The sequence below is a fragment of the Chanodichthys erythropterus genome, chromosome 10 (genome assembly GCF_024489055.1).
Source record: "Chanodichthys erythropterus isolate Z2021 chromosome 10, ASM2448905v1, whole genome shotgun sequence".
Taxonomy (NCBI): domain Eukaryota; kingdom Metazoa; phylum Chordata; class Actinopteri; order Cypriniformes; family Xenocyprididae; genus Chanodichthys; species Chanodichthys erythropterus.
Window position 1 is genome coordinate 38,540,871 of NC_090230.1, and position 16,630 is coordinate 38,557,500.

At 37.2% G+C, this 16,630-nt stretch overlaps 1 protein-coding gene across 1 annotated transcript; it reads right to left on the reverse strand.

The window, feature by feature from the left end:
• Positions 1 to 531: 531 nt before the first annotated feature.
• bhlha9 (basic helix-loop-helix family, member a9) lies at positions 532 to 1,374 on the reverse strand. The gene has a single exon (XM_067395744.1). The coding sequence runs from the start codon at positions 1,372 to 1,374 to the stop codon at positions 532 to 534; it is 843 nt and encodes a 280-aa protein (XP_067251845.1).
• Between the last annotated feature and the right edge of the window lie 15,256 nt (positions 1,375 to 16,630).

Here is a 16,630-nt window from a genome sequence, read left to right on the forward strand (position 1 = left end):
GGATTTCTGCTGACTTTTGCTACATCAGAATGTCTTTACATCCTGTTATGAAAGGAATGAGCAGTTTGTTCAAGATCAAAGCTTCATTTTTCCAGTAGAAGGGAACAGACACTTTGTCTCTGCATGCACACAAACACACATAACTGCTATGCATGTAAACAGAAATATTCTAAATGCTTGACCTCAATATGAAAAAGTCAGTGTGTTACTATTTTGCACATTTTATTACAAAAGTGAAATGCAAATGTTTCAATTAACAGGTTTTTTTTTTTTTTTTACAAACTTTTCTGTGTTCTGTTTACTAATGCAGTACTTTTGCAGTAATTACAAAATTCATTTTTCATTATATATATAATTTTCTCTTAATGCAGTTAACATTAATTAATTATATTTAAATATGTACAGTGTTTCCAAACAGTAACCACAGAAATGCATCCGTTTACAGGTGTTGGCAGTGATGATCCCAGTTTTCGCTCTCAGTTTTGCCCTCGGATAGTCTTAAGAGTTCTTGTGCTGGTGCATGAGTGTGTATCACAGTGTGTTGTGGCAGTGCTGAGGCCCAGCATCCTGTAGGTATCCCATGTGCCAGGGCAGAGGTAGCGTCTGGAGTGTTTCCCCATAATTGTCTATATGATTTGCGCCACAAGACCCCCAAACTCCTGGCTGATACGTCCCGACGTCACCTATCCGTCCGTACCTGGGTGGGTTTGCCACACTGCTAGGTGTGTAAAGTTGGGCGTCGGGTGAGAAACATGGGTAGTGAGGGGACGGCGGACAAGCAGGGCCTGTAAAAACGTGTTGCTCGGAGGACAGTCTGTGCAAGGGGTTTTGTATATGGTGGGTGAGTGGCTGATGCCAGGAGAGGAAGTTCTGGGATTCAAGGCGGACAGGAGGCGACGGCTCCGCCTCCGGCCACAAGCCGCCAGGCTGACCGTGACACTCAAGGTGGCTGCAGGGCTTCCCTGTAGTTGCAGGTGGGTTGTTGGTGAGGAAAACGGACAAAGCAGAGATTCGATTGATGGCTCTCTGGAGCGTGGCGATCTTCGACAGCCGTTTTCCGCTCAGGTCGTGATGCAAAGCCACCCGGAGCGCGTTGAAGGCCTGGTTATAATCCATGATGCGTTTCCTCTCTCTCACGTTGGCCGCCACTCTGCGTGCTTTGGAGCGCACCGGTCTGCAGCGTTTCTTGCTCTGTCTCTCCTCCGGCTCGCTTAGGGTGCTGTTGGGGTAACAGCCTGTCAGGCTGCTGCCATCGCTGCTGTCCAGCTCGTCTGACCCTTGAAGACTCCCATCCAGTTCCTCTTCGGAGAACTCGGAGCTGGTGAAGCTTCCTCTGCTCGCCATGGAGAACCTGCAGACTGTTTCCAGTGTCATCGATCTCTTGTAGAAGAGTCTGGATGGTGCTTTCTCACACTCCTCTGAAGACCTGTGATTACCTGTGATGCCTCTCAACAGGTCGGGCCTCTCTTTAAAGCACCTCGTTTAGGAGTCACATGGTACAGTCACCTATGAGAAATGCTGGGGTTTATGAGCTCCCCAAGGCAAATTCAGCTACTCCCTTCCCAGACACGCCTTCTGCTGCAAGATCCGTACAACCACGTACAGGCCATGAAATGTGAGTAAAACTCAGACGCAGACAAATAAAAACACAGACACTGAGTAGGTTTTAGATATGTATATCTCATAAACTGTAGAAAAAAAAATGAAAACATTACTTTACATGACAACATTACTAACCATCATCAAAGATGTGGTATGAGTTTTTGGTGCCTTTGAATGGGGATAAGTTGACCTTGAACTTTGGCAAGACCCAGATAGAGAAAGTGCTGGCACAGATATAATTAAGAAATGTGACCAGCTGACATCTACATAAGATAGAAAAGCTTGTAGTGGATGTACAGTATAACTTGATGTGTAGTTCATAATTTTTTGTGTGTGTGTGTACATACATATAATTAGTTTGATGTGTTTGTTTTATGTATACAAATATGTATGTATGTGTGTATGTATAAATACATAACAGTAACACATTAAAAGTAACACATTACTTTTAAATTTACAACAAAATTTCGAGTTACTTTTTCAAATAAGTAATGCAAGTTACTTTGTTTTCCCATTTATTGACTGACACCATTCTGCCCCAGAGAAATCAGGAGTAAGCGCAGAGGCGTGCAAACATGATGGTTATTGTAGTTCTAATGTGAGCATGCGTTTATTCATCTCAATTTCACAAAAACAGATTCAGTATTCCTTACAATGAATAAAAACAGTGAAATACAAACTTAGATTATTATGCAAACCTGCAATAGCAGGGTTTCCACTCACCCTGGAAAACCTGGAAAATGGATGACAAATTTTCCAGTCCTGGAAAACACATGGAAAATGAGAGAAAATGTCAAATGTCCTGGAAAATCTTTCTTAAAAAGTTCTTGGATTTTTCTTTAGTCGAGAACAAAGAGTTTATCACTGGCCTATTAGGTGTTTATCAGGTGTGCAGAATTATAAGGTATGTTTTCATTTACAGATAAAATGAGCCAAAAAGACATTTAACTCCGATTGAAAGGTCAAAAGATAATAAATGCCCATGAGAATGATGCAATACTAATGCAATACTAGGAATTGCAGTTAAGACATGACCAATGGACAGCAAAATGCTCATTGGGACAGACAAAAACAAGTGGAAAAGAAAAAAAACACATTAACTGCAAAAGAATTAAGGTAAAGAATTAAGTGTGAAACCATCAGGAACCCTTTAGTCTCCAGCGCCACCATTTTCCAGAACTGAAACCTACCTGGAGTCTTCAGAAGTGCAAGGTGTCAGGATCTCAGAGACTTAGGTTAGCTAAAGAATCCTTAAAAAAAAAAAAAAAAAAAATATTTTATAGGCTTTATAGACATACAGATTGAGAGTGACTCTTGAAGCACCAGCACCATATACTCTTGTACCACTGTTTGAAGAATTTATCTTCAAAACGAATTTATCTGGCAGTAAGGTGTGGGAGTTCATTTTTAGTCCATCTCTTATCCTGAAAAGTCCGTCTTGCAGACATAATGATCTTCCAAAACCTACTGCCAAAAAAAAAAAAAATAAAATAAAAAATAGATGTGTGCATTAAGTGTAAATGCAGACTATTAGACCAGCCACATATTTTATTATGCGTTATGGATTTCTTTGTTGTTCACGGACTTTGTCTTTGACTTATATTTTTATTTTCAAATAGTAAAACAAAACATTAAAAAAATAGTTCCAATGATTGACTCTGGCAACGAGAACAATTTGTCATAGTGTATGATTAAGTTTTTTTTAAGAATTTTAAAAGTTTTTATATCATGTAATTCTGACCTTTTTCCTCACAATACTGACATTTTTCTGGAGTTGGTCTTGCAATTCTTAATTCTTTTCTTAGAATTGTGATATGTAAACTTGCAATACTTGTGAGAAAAAGTCAGAATTGTGAGATAAAGTGTTTTTTTTCTTTATCGGAAACAAGCTTCCATAGTCATAATGTATTATTAAGAGCTCACATTAAAAACTGATTTTATAGTTGAGTCATGGCAATAAACTGTAGCTATTCCTTTTACAGACTTAGAGAGCAATATATTAGGCTACTTTAGTACGTGATTCCAGTCTTTTATTCCCGTTGTGGTAAAATTGAAAATGTCCTGGAAAATGATCGCTGAAAAAGAGTGGGAACCCTGAATAGGCCTAATTAAGCGTTATATGACACAAATATACAGTACTTTGTCCCGTTTCACAGACAGGGCTTAGATTAAGCCCGGATTAAGCCTTTTCAATTAAGACATTTAAGCTTTTATAAACGTGCCTCAGAAAAAACATTACTGATGTGCATCTTGAGACAAAACAATGGCTCTGGTATGTTAGTGCAAGTTGCTTTCAGTTAAAACAGCTCAAACACGCATTTCAGTTAGGGACTATGCAAAACCATGTGTGTGCGCGTGCGTGCATATAAATATCGCTTCATTAACCATTGTTTTTGCTCCTAACCTTCAATGATCCAATTCAACCATACCAATAAGCAAATATTTATTTAGATAAACATCACATTTGTGTTTTTTTATTGCCATTTTTTATTTTTTATTTTTATTGCTAAAGTAAGAGTGTTAATTTCTTCTCCTGTATCCCATTCTTCTGCAATCCAGAATGGCAGTACAGCTGAAATGTGTGTTTGAGCTGCAACCTCTACTGTACTCTACTGTATCTTAAAGGGATAGTTCACCCAAAAATGAAAAATTTGATGTTTATCTGCTTACCCCCAGTGCATCCAAGATGTAGGTGACATTTTTTCTTCAGTCGATCACAAATGATGATTTTTAACTGCAACCGCTGCCCTCTGTCATTCAAATAATGGCGGTTGATGGGAACTTCATCTATAAGAGTGAATAAAACTTGCTTAGACAAATCCAAGTGAAACCCTGCGGCTCGTGACGACACATTAATGTCCTAAGACATGAAAAGATCGGTTTGTGCGAGAAACCGAAAAGTATTTTTTACCTCTAATACACCACTATGTCCAACACCGTTCAGGACTCCTTTAGTGATGTCTGATCGCGCTCTGACAACAGCAGTGTTGTCTCACGCATATTCTTCAATGAGTGTCAGACATCACTGCTGTTGTCAGAGCGCGATCAGACAACCGCAATTATTTGAATGACAGACGGCAGCGGTTGCAGTTAAAAATCATCATTTGTGATCGACTGAAGAAAAAATGTCACCTACATCTTGGATGCACTGGGGGTAAGCAGATAAACATCAAATTTTTCATTTTTGGGTGAACTATCCCTTTAAGGCTGATTTATACTTCTGCGTCGGATCTACGTCATATCCACTATGCTGCGGTTTTCATTCTGCATCATTGTTCACATTGATTTTTCTTTTTGACCCTAGGGAGGGGTTCTAGCAGACCAATCATAACGCTTGCGGTCCACATAGAATTGATGCGTTGTTACATTTTTGGAGAGGTGTATGTCAGGTTACACCATAGGCTACGCATGCTACACACAGCCTATGACTTTTGGTGTGAAAGGGCCTTTACATTTGCCAAAAAGAGAACTTTTTTGCTATTAAAAAACAAGCAAGCACAGCCCGGGGAGTATTCCAGAAAGCTATGTTAATTTTCCATCACATATACCCTGAACTCTCGGTTGATTAACCCAAACCTTGCTTACCTGAGGTATGCTGATTCCAAAATTCCCAGAGTATGTTCCCAGTTAACACACAAGACATTCTCAACAGACCAATGGATCAATGATTCATCCTGGAAACAAACCCTAAGAAAAAGCGCGCCAATCTACTTCCTTCTTTTGTTTAAAGGCAATTTACATCGAAAAGTAATTTTACATAAAAAGGAACTAAGTACCGCAATTAGTTACTTTTTAGGGAGTAACGCAATAACATTTAGGGAAACAGAACAGCACACTCTAACCTTAAACATAAACATCAATACAGGTCAAAAACAAGATTCAAACTGAATGCTTATATACAAGCAAACAAAGGAGCAAACGAGATCATTAACAAGGTGATTCACAAGGCACAGGTGAATGAGATTAACTACTGAAACACATGGGGAAAATTCCAAAAACAAAGGCAAAACACTCAGAGTTTTATTGGATAAATATTCAGAATGATTTTAGCACATTGTGTTAGAGAAAATGGCTGAACTTGTGCTATAGTCTTCAATGTCTCTGTTTCCTTGTATGTCTTGTGATTAATCACACGGGTAGTTCAATCTAAATTTGTCTGTTAGTGCTCATGACAAATTGTACATTTATCAAATAACTAGTATTTTGTGGATTTCCTCTCATGTGTAAAGAACTTGCGATCCATTATTTATATTTGTCCACAGATACAATTATCATCTTCAGTGAGCGATCTCGGCGCTGTGTTGGTGCTGGGCCTCGTGGGCTGTATAATTTGAGTGTCTTTGTAACAAACTATAAATCAAGCCCGAACAGCACCCGAGGATAAGAACAGAAAGACACTCGGACTTCAAAGCCTACAAAAAGAGAGCAGGTATTTGACAATTATAACATGGCTCGAGCAGCACAGCCCTACACACTGTGGTTAGCACTGACAGGAGGAACGCATACTTTTGTTTGGTTTGTTTTTGACAGATTCCATGATGGTCATGTTTGTGGTTGTGCAATGAGGAATCTGTTCTGTATCTCTACAGATCTTTGTCCTTTCACTGCCTGCAGTCTGTATCATGTTCTCTAATCTGAAGCACAGTGGCAGCTGTATAAATCAATAGTTCAGTGCTGAAGCATTACTGAAAGCTCGTCATAACAAGGATACCTGTCATCTGTGCTGTACAAGGTCTCAGAAAATATTTGCATTCTGTCATGATTATTTGGTCTTATAATTGATAAATGAATGATTTGGGGGCATCCAGCCTGTTCTGTGCTCAGATATAGGGCAGAAAGACAGACAGAATGAGAGGTCAGGCCTCTTCCTCTGCTCCTCTTTTATGGAGGCTGTCTAGGCTGATTGACGCCATCCCCTAAAACAATTACACGGCTAACAGTTGGACAGTGAGAGTGCAGTTACTTTGGGACTATTTGTCTTGTAGACCATGAGAAAAGAAGGCAATTTTGTCTTGAGCATAATTTGTCATTATTAACTGCATGTAAATGTAGAATTTTTTTGCTCTATAGACGTAAGCAAATGCTATATTAAATGTCAATATGATAATATGTTCACATCTTACCAGGGTTATTATCATTAACTAAAATTATTAAAACATTTTTGTCAATAAATATTGAAAAAAAAGAACAAAAAAATGGAAAGCACTAAAAAGCACTAAAATACTGGAAATAAATAAAACCTTAAAGTAAAACTGAAAAAAATTTCAAAAAATAACCTAAATAGCAATATTAAAAAATAAAAGCAAAATAATGAACAAAAGCACATTATGAAATTACTAAAAAAAAATCAAACTAAAATTAACATGAAAACTAAAAAAAAAAAAAAAAAAACTAAAAGCTAATTCAAAATCTTAATAAAACTAAAATAAAGCTTAAAATGACAGGTTTATTTTTTACAGTCTTTTACAGTTTTACATTGTTTTTTATGTTTAATACAGAACAGGAATAATAGGCAGAAAATTTAATTTTCACTGTAAATACAACCACATTTTAAAATAATAATAAAAAACACTAAATAAAACAAACATGCACTCTAAAAAATAACTGTAAAACAGTAAAATACTGGTTTCCAATAAAACAGTAATATACCGTAAAAAACAATGCATTCTGGTTAATATTATCTGTTGTTTTTGAGAAAGTAGTCTATAGGCCTCTTTTCTTAAAATGACAAATATTACCCAGAATGCATTGTTTTATGGTATATTACTGTTTCAGTGGAAAATGGTATTTTACGGTGTACAAGTAAAAGTACAACACAAAAACAACAAAAATACAATTATAAATCTGTATTTGTTCAGCAGTAGAAACTTTTTCTATTTTAGCTAATTATATGTTTTTTAACTATAATGAGCCTCAGGCTCAGAGATTTATTTTTTGACATGAAATTGATTGATTCTGTTCAGGTTTGAGGTGTCAATGCCAAAGCCGGTTTTAATTGATGAGTTAGCACCATGGAAATTCATAATAAATATTTCCATTGAATAATCAGGCCCAGGAAGAGATCAGCACTCTACTCAGCAGCATCTGATTTATGAGGGGCCCCTAAGAGATTTATGGCCTCCCAGAGAGAGCATGAAATCTGCACCTCGGACCGTCCAAATCTCTCCCTTCTGACAGATGACAAGACACTAGCAATTATCAGCCGCCAAGAATAAATCAAAGCCTTTACTGCTCGTCCTGTGACGCCCTTAACGAAATAACCGTTTTCAAGGTAAAGGGAACCTGCCTAACCACACTTTCCTGAGATTTGTAAATCTCTGGCCTGAGCCTCTGTAATGAGCAGTTGTTACCCGCGTCTTATTAGAGGTCTGTAGAAAGCGTTATAGATATTTATTTCCTGAGGGACCGTTAACGTAATGAGTGAGCACAGCTCTGTCCACTAACCTTGGCTTTGCACTGGTATGTTAATGCATGTTTGCAGCACTTCCAGAGGAATTTTCACACCTCTATAAAAGTTGCTCACTCTGAAAAGGATTTCCCCCTTCCTTTTAAATAAATTAAAAAAACATACACACATTTGTTGGGTTTCCATGTTTTATGGGGACATTCCATGGACATAATGTTTTTTTTATACTGTACAAACTGTATATTCTATTCCCTAACCCCCTAAACACAACCCTCACAGAAAACTTTCTGCATTTTTACATTAAAAAAACAACATCTAGTATGACCCCCCCCAAAAAAAATGTCTTCACAAGATCAAAAATATATGGGTGACCAAACTTTATTGGTGAAACAACTGGAAAATAATACATTCTTTTCTAATAATTTGTAAATTAATAAGGTCAAATATTTTTTACACAACAATGATGTACTAAAAATGGAAAAGTTTTTCCTTTGCATTTTTCACATATAGACGACAACTTTGTCAAAACGATCCCCATTCACACAGATCTGCAAAAACGACAAAAAAATGCTGTATTATGCTGCCAGGCCAGTAGATGGCGATGTAGACTGAACATGTAATACGCATATGCATGACATCACAATTTTCACAAACTACGTTTTTAAAGTTTACACTGACAAATTAATGGCATCATTTTCAATAACCTGCACTTTGAAAGCCATTCTCAAAAGTTCACATTTTCAGGCCCCCAAAGCGCCATTATCGTAAAAATGAACAGCCCAAAAATGCATTAAAAGTTTTCCGTATTTATTTGAAAACGGTGTCATGTAAACGGCCCCATAGAGTCCAATACAAATTTCCCTTTGGGGACAATATTATATTTTAATTTTCAATTTTCTAAAGTTGAAATGTGTCATTCGATACCAGTATTGAGTAGCACCAAACAGATTTATATTTATAGTTTACTTTTGTACAGATTTCACTAAATGAAGTCAGAATCACTTAATCACATTATCGTCATCAGAAACAGAATTCATTCCCATTCTGCTTCAGTCAGATGAGTAATATGGAAATGTACTGATATAAGAGAAAAACAAGGACGTTCAGTAAAGAGACCTGTGAGAGTAATTTTATGCTGTATCTGTATTGTGTTACTGTGGGAAGAGGAGAGGTGACTCTTGCGCTCTTCTGTTCTTCAGGCTTAATATCCTGCATCTGACTTTAGAGTCATCACATTTCCCACTCTCTCCGCCGAGGCGAGAGTCCTGTGAGTCACACGCAAACACGTATCGTCTATGTGTTGATGAGTGACTCAGGAAAGTGTGTGGAAAATATCCTTTAAGAAGAAGCTTTAACCATTATCGGTGTATACAGGAAGTCATCATACTGCAGCATAGGCCTGCCTCTTAAACAGCGTGCATGTGTATTCAATATGAAATGCCTTCAGGGAGCACTTGCTCACACATATCTTCAGTATGCTGACAGAATAACAAGGGTTTACAAGAGTTGTCATCATGGTGGTAAAGCTGTGACGCATATTTGTTTGGTAGTAACCCAACATAAACAATACAATATAGTGTACTTGTTACAATTTCTTATTTTCAAAAGTGATGTGCATGGTGAGAATAAAAACTTTAAAGTCACCATAAAATCAAAATGGACAACCCCCCCCCTTTTATGGAATATTGCAGTATTTATTGTAAATGATTTATCTGTGCATATCAATATTATAATTTTTTAAATCTTTAATTTTTTTAATCAAAATAATTTCCCTTCCCTCTTGCAGCTCATCTCATCTCTTCTCTGATAACGTGTTTACTGGCGTGGAGGCAGGACAACCTGTCAATCACATGACATCACAGTTATAGTAAGCCACAACGATCTAATAATTCAGTCAAATCCCGATGGATGAAATCAAGCCCCGCCCCACATTTTTTCTTGTTCAAGAAGCTGTTTCACTCGGATATATACCAATAGAGAAGAAAACTATTGCAACTTCTGTTTCATGCTGACTTTAAAACGTTTAAATTTATAAACAATAATAATAAAATCTCCTGGCACTATAAATATGTGCAATTTTATACAGTATGTGCAATACGATTTTTTTAATTTATTTATTTATAACACACACACACACACACACATTTAGGTTTTGGTTGATTGTGGGGACTTTCCATAGGCGTAATGCATTTTATACCATACAAACTGTACTTTCTATCCCCCTACCCCTAAACCTAACCATCACAGGACACTGTGCATACCTTTACTTTCTCACAAAAACATCATTTAGTATGTTTAATAATCCATTTATATTGTGGGGACACAATTTGTGTCCCCACAATGTGGTTGAACTCAGGTTTATATTACATCGTGGGGACATTTGGTCCTCACAATGTAATATAAACAAAAACACAACACACACACACACACACACACACACACACACACACACACACACACACACACACACACACACACACACACACACACACACACACAAATCTATATTTTTGTGGTGAAAGCTGTTTGTCCCACTCCTAATTACAATTACAGTCTACCTACATGACTCATTTTTGTTCCGGTATTCATTCATAGTCTTCTTGGTCTTCTCCACCAATGGGATAGTCATATTCCTACATAACTTTGGTCTGGGTCTGCTGCTTAATCTTAATGCAATCCTCTTGTTGTCATTGTTCTGTTTTAATTAGTTGTTTAATGGAATTGCTATTGCCTGTCATCTTCTTTTTTCCCTCTTCACTCAGTCAAATTAAATGTAATATACTAGTCTTAGAGTTTATGTCCACTGTATGGCTTGTGGTCAGTAATAATACAGAGTCATCATAGAGAGAGAGAGAGAGTATAGAGGTGTGCACGTTTATGAATGGTTCCCACGCCACTGAAAGAACGAAACTATTCTATACTCATCCTATGAACTAGACCTTAAACTTGAAATAATTAAATAAATATACAAACACAGTTAATATATATCGACTGCCTTGCACCCATGGACGATGTTTATGACGGTAGCAGCACCTAGTGGTGAAAGCCTGATATTGTACCAGTTCACATTTCACATAACATCCCTGACCACTGTTCAGACAGCCAGATATATTTTTATTCGCAGATAAATATCCTTAAACCATTGACTTTCACATAACCTTAATTTAAAAACAAAAAAGCTGCTTAAAATGCGCATGCGCACATAGTTGAGCGTCGCTGAGGGGAAGTAACATAAGAGGGTGCGTAGGCTAAATCTAATGACCTAATGTTAATTTTGGGCTATTCCTTTAAAGTAAATGGATACAGTATATTACAACTTTATTAAACTCCAATACCGCTGGGACAATTTAGCTGTAACTAATAACTAAGCTCTTGACAAACGTGCCAAAAAACAAACAAACAAAAAACTGTGTTCTGTGATTGAAAGCTCTCGCAAAGAGCGAAAAAGAGGTGCAAACTGTAAAAATAACAGTAATTAGATTAATAATTTAGATTTGTAGGTACTGGTAGCAACTTTTATTTAAGGTATGTTTACGTTGCCATATTTCCCACATATGAACGAGCACTCTGGCTGCCCAACGTTTCTGATATGTTTAGTCATGATAAATATTTACATAAATAAATAAAATAAATCATTATTTCTGTATTTTAGACAATTAAAAGCCAAGAAGTATGTATGACAGGGAAAGCTCTTAAATTGCTCTGATTTTGTCCGTTAAAATAGCGCGTTATCTGTCATGACAGCAGAGGGCGCTGTAGTATACTGCGCTCAGAGGAGCTATGAAATTACGCTATCACAACACCTGCAGATCGGCTGCTCGTTCTTAGCTAACTATGGTTCTTAGTCGATGAACTTGGCACAAGAAACAAACAATATGAAAGGCAGTGTTTTTGATACCTTTCTCGCCTTATGAGTTTATCAAAAATCTGTATGCGTTCACTTTTTGTCTGTCTGTTTTTAAAAACAAGTGTTCTTATTGCAGTAAATTTTATTTTATTTAAAGCCATCTCCTGTGCAACATCTGTTTTGTTAACATTAATGCTTTACTCCAGCGACTGTTTTCAGGCCAAAGACCCCTTGGTGGATATGAGATGGGATACGAATGTTGCATTTTCAGCCTGGTTTATAATAACTTGCGTCGTAAAGTACCATATTGTTGTATACACCGATCAGGCATTACATTATGACCAACTTCCTAATATTGTGTTGGTCCCCCTTTTGCTTCCAAAACAGCCCTGACCCGTCGAGGCATGGACTCAACTAGATTCCTGAAGGTGTGCTGTGGTATCTGGCACCAAGATGTTAGCAGCAGATCCTTTAAGTCTTGTAAGTTGCGAGGTGTGGCCTCACTGGATCTGACTTTTTTGTTCAGCACATCCCACAGATGCTCGATTGGATTGAGATCTGGGGAATTTGGAGGCCAAGTCAACACCTCAAACTCGTTGAGATGACACTGACTCCACCGGCTTGCCTTCTTCCCATAGTGCATCCTGGTGCCATGTGTTCCTCAGGTAAGTGATGCACACACACCCGGCCATCCACGTGATGTAAAACAAAGCGTGATTCATCAGACCAGGCCACCTTCTTCCATTGCTCCGTGGTCCAGTTCTGATGCTCGCGAGCCCAGTGTTGGTGCTTTTTGGCCGCTGTTCCTTCCTGGGACCACTTTTGATAGATACTGACCACTGCAGACCAGGAACACCCCACAAGAGCTGCAGTTTTGGAGATGCTCTGACCCAGTCATATACCGGTATCCATCACAATTTGGCCCTTGTCAAACTTGCTCAAACACTTCCCATTTTTCATATCACATCAACTTTGAGGACAAAATGTTCACTTGCTGCCTAATATATCCCACCCACTAACAGATGCAGTGATGAAGAGATAATCAGTGTTATTCACTTCACCTGTCAGTGGTCATAATGCTATGCCTGATCATTGTATGTGTATATATATACACACACACACAGACATTTTTATTATTATCCATGTTCAGAGTCAAGCACTACATTACATTTTAATTTTGCTTAATTTTGAACTTAAAAAATAATAAAGAATATATTTGATAAGAACTATTATAAAGCACTGCAACAGCAATACTATTGCAGTTTACCTATTCTCCTACTTCCAGTGTCATTCAGACTGATGGTGACACTGATGATGACCTTGTAATTCTGAACGGTCCAGCAACTTCATTTTTGTGCAGTTTTGGAAGGTAACACTAGGCTATATTTGCAAATGATCTGTTAATTTGCTGAAATACTTTGAGATATGAGCAAGTATTTTCTTCCTAGGTTTGTTTAAGGTGCCATCTAATGTTCATTTAGTCTTTAAAAGCTCAACCCGACAATAATTACTCTGCATCTCTCCTGCACTCTGTGTTATTTCTGCATCCGCTGAAATCCATTCCCACTGATGATGGCAGATTCGAGATGCCCTGCTGGAACCTTCTTTCAGAGATCAAATATAATGGTCTCAAATAAGCGGGAACAGATGGACTCGGATCTATTTTAGGAGTGTGATGCAAGCAAGAGAATCTGACGGATGCATAGAAGTTTGCATAGCAATGTTGGTTACTTTCCAGACAATTTTAGTGTCAGGATTAATTATTTATGTTTGTTGTCTAATCTGTTAAAGAAAAAACAGACTCTGTTTTTAGCTTTTTCACAAAAAAAAGTGAGCGAATCTCATTAGTAGCAAAAACCAAGAAATACATTGAGAATACAGAGGCTAGGCCTTAAAGGGATAGTTCACCCAAAAATGCCAATTCTGTCATTATTTACTCACCCTCAAGTTGTTCCAAACATGTATGAATTTCCTTTTTTTTTTTTTTGCTGAATGCAAAATAAGATATTTTGAAGAATACGGGTTTCTAAACAGTTGATGGACCCCTTTGACTTCTATAGTATGGGAGAAAAAAATAAAAAATACAATGGAAGTCAATGGGGTCCATCAAATGTTCGGTATCTGACATTGTTCAAAAAAATTTCTTTTGTGTTCAGCAGAAGAAAGAAATTCATACAGGTTTGGAACAACTTGAGGGTGAGTAAATGATGTGAGAATTGTCATTTTTAGGTGAACTATCCCTTTTAACACCATGGAGAATCCATAGCAGTTCTTCTAATAATCATTTTATTTGAGAAAGTACTTTTTTGTGGGGAAAATGGTCAGATTAAAAGAAGATAAATACATTTGAGACACAAGATTTTTTTCCTTGTTGTGTCTTGTGTATTTTTTGTAGAAAATCTTGACACATGGATAGACATACATCGTTTATTAGCTTTTTTTTTGGGGGGTCTTGATCATGTCTGATCTTAAACTTTTCTGATTACTGGTTCAGTTTGCCCAGCTTGCAGTGTCATAATTGCTAGTTTCCAGTAGGTGGAGCTGTGTGCATACCGCCAGTGTTTTAAAAGATCAGCTTTCCATGAAGGTTTTGATTTAAGTGTTAAGTTTCCTTGGAGTCAGAGGTGTTCATTTGAGCTCTCCAGCAACAAACACTTTGATGCATTTCAGGTGGATGTGTAGATTATGTGAGACTTCAGTTTCTTTTTTTCAGTGGCTTTTGCCTCTGTTTATTAGTCACAGTGCAGGAGGGACAAGAAGTTATTGAGGTGAGACAGGGGGAATGGGACTGGCTCATTGTCTCTAATAGACTCTCAAACCTGCATTACTTGCGTAAGCACGATAGCTCAGGCCTGTCAAGAACAAGTGCTGCACCGCGGCTCTGACAGAGAGCGTCTCATCTGAGTGAATCTTCACCAGATGTCTGACCCGTATTCTCTCAAACTCCTGCTGTGAAATGCTCTTAGTTAAAAACAAAAATGACCTAAATGAGTCGAATTCAACATCTTAAAGGGACAGTTCACCCCCAAAATTAACAATCTGTCTTTATTTACTAACACTTATGTTGTTGCAAACCCATATGCTCCAGTAGGGACATAAAAACTAAAAAGCACCATAAAAGTATCATTATATTCAAATTCTTTCAATAAGCCATACGACAAGCTTTGTGCGAAGAACAGACTTAAAGTGAAGTTATTTTTCACTGATAACTTGCCTTCCCTCCACTGAAGCTCACATTTACATTTAGTCATTTAGCAGACGCTTTTATCTAAAGCGAATTACATCACAGGAACATCACAAGCAATTTATCATATGATATTGAACAATACTTCCAACAGTAAACTAGAAGCTGGATTTTTAAAAAATATTTATTTATTTATAGGATGTTCCTTCAAATATTGTGGCAGTAAACTATAAGTACAGTAGCTGGTTAAAAAAAAATGCTTGAAAAATTATATTGCCTTCAATTATTGTTATAGTATGTCACATTTGGTTATACACATGTGATAACCAACATTATTTTGGCATCAATTTATGTAAATGGCTGTTTAAAGATACTTTCAAAATTTAGAATTTATAAATGACACAATTTATTATTTTTGAAGTGAATGATTGTTTTAATACTAAGGCGAACATTGAGTAATTAGATTACTCTTTCTAAAAGGTATTGCATTACTTATTACTTTCTAAATCCCAAATCAACCTCGACCAGTTTAACAATAAAAGGATAGATATTTTCATCCTTTCAAACAATTAATATAAAATTGCTTGAAGTGACCAAAGTATTTAAAAGGAAAATTTTACATTAAAACCATTAATTTGGGTGTTATAGGCACAATATGTAAGATTTTTGGATTAAAATATCCAAAAACTACTAGAACAGTGTTATATATTTTGTTGACTTGTGTACTTACATTATCCCAGATGTTTCCAAGAATGTTTAAATCCAGAGAAATAAGCAATTTGAACCAGGACACGGACCGTGTTCTTGCATTGCCTATCAATGACATCATACCCACCTTATCCTCGGATTTAAAAGTTCTGCTGCTCTCGAGACGTGTTTGTCTCTCACTTGTTTGTCTCTCATAATTGCTCCAACGGCCTCGTTCAGCTCCAACATCACTCGGCCCTGCTCTGCTTCATACTACAGTAACATTAATAAACTCATCCATGAATATGATTTCTCCCCGAGTTCCATCCTAATCTTTTCCTCCGGCTGTGAGGTGAAGACGACATCTCCAATGATTCCAAGCTCAAACTCGCCACCATCAAGCTACGCCTTTGTTTTGAATAGGCGACCTCTAGTGGCGAAAAATTACATATTGTCCCTTTAAATGTGCCATCGAACGTTTTTTTAGAAGATGTAATATAAGTCTAAGGTGTCTCCTGAATGTGTCTGTGAAGTTTCAGCTCAAAATACCCCATAGATTGTTTTAAATAAATTTTTTTAACAGCCTATTTTGGGGCATAATTAGAAATGCGCCGATTCAGGGTTGTGGCCCATTTAAATGCTTGCGCTCTCCGCCCACGAAGCTCGCGCTTGCCTTAAACAGTGCATAAACAAAGTTTACACAGCTAATATAACCCTCGAAATGGATCTTTACAAAGTGTTCGTCATGCATACTGCATGCATGCGTCGGATTATGTGAGTATAGTATTTATTTGGATGTTTACATTTGATTCTGAATGAGTTTGAGGCTGTGCTCTGTGGCTAACGGCTAATGCTACACTGTTGGAGAGATTTATAAAGAATGAAGTTGTGTTTATGAATTATA

What these genes read in the sequence shown, in the direction of transcription:
- bhlha9 (XM_067395744.1), bottom strand. Translation starts at nt 1,374, where the DNA reads ATGACACTGGAAACAGTCTGCAGGTTCTCCATGGCGAGCAGAGGAAGC.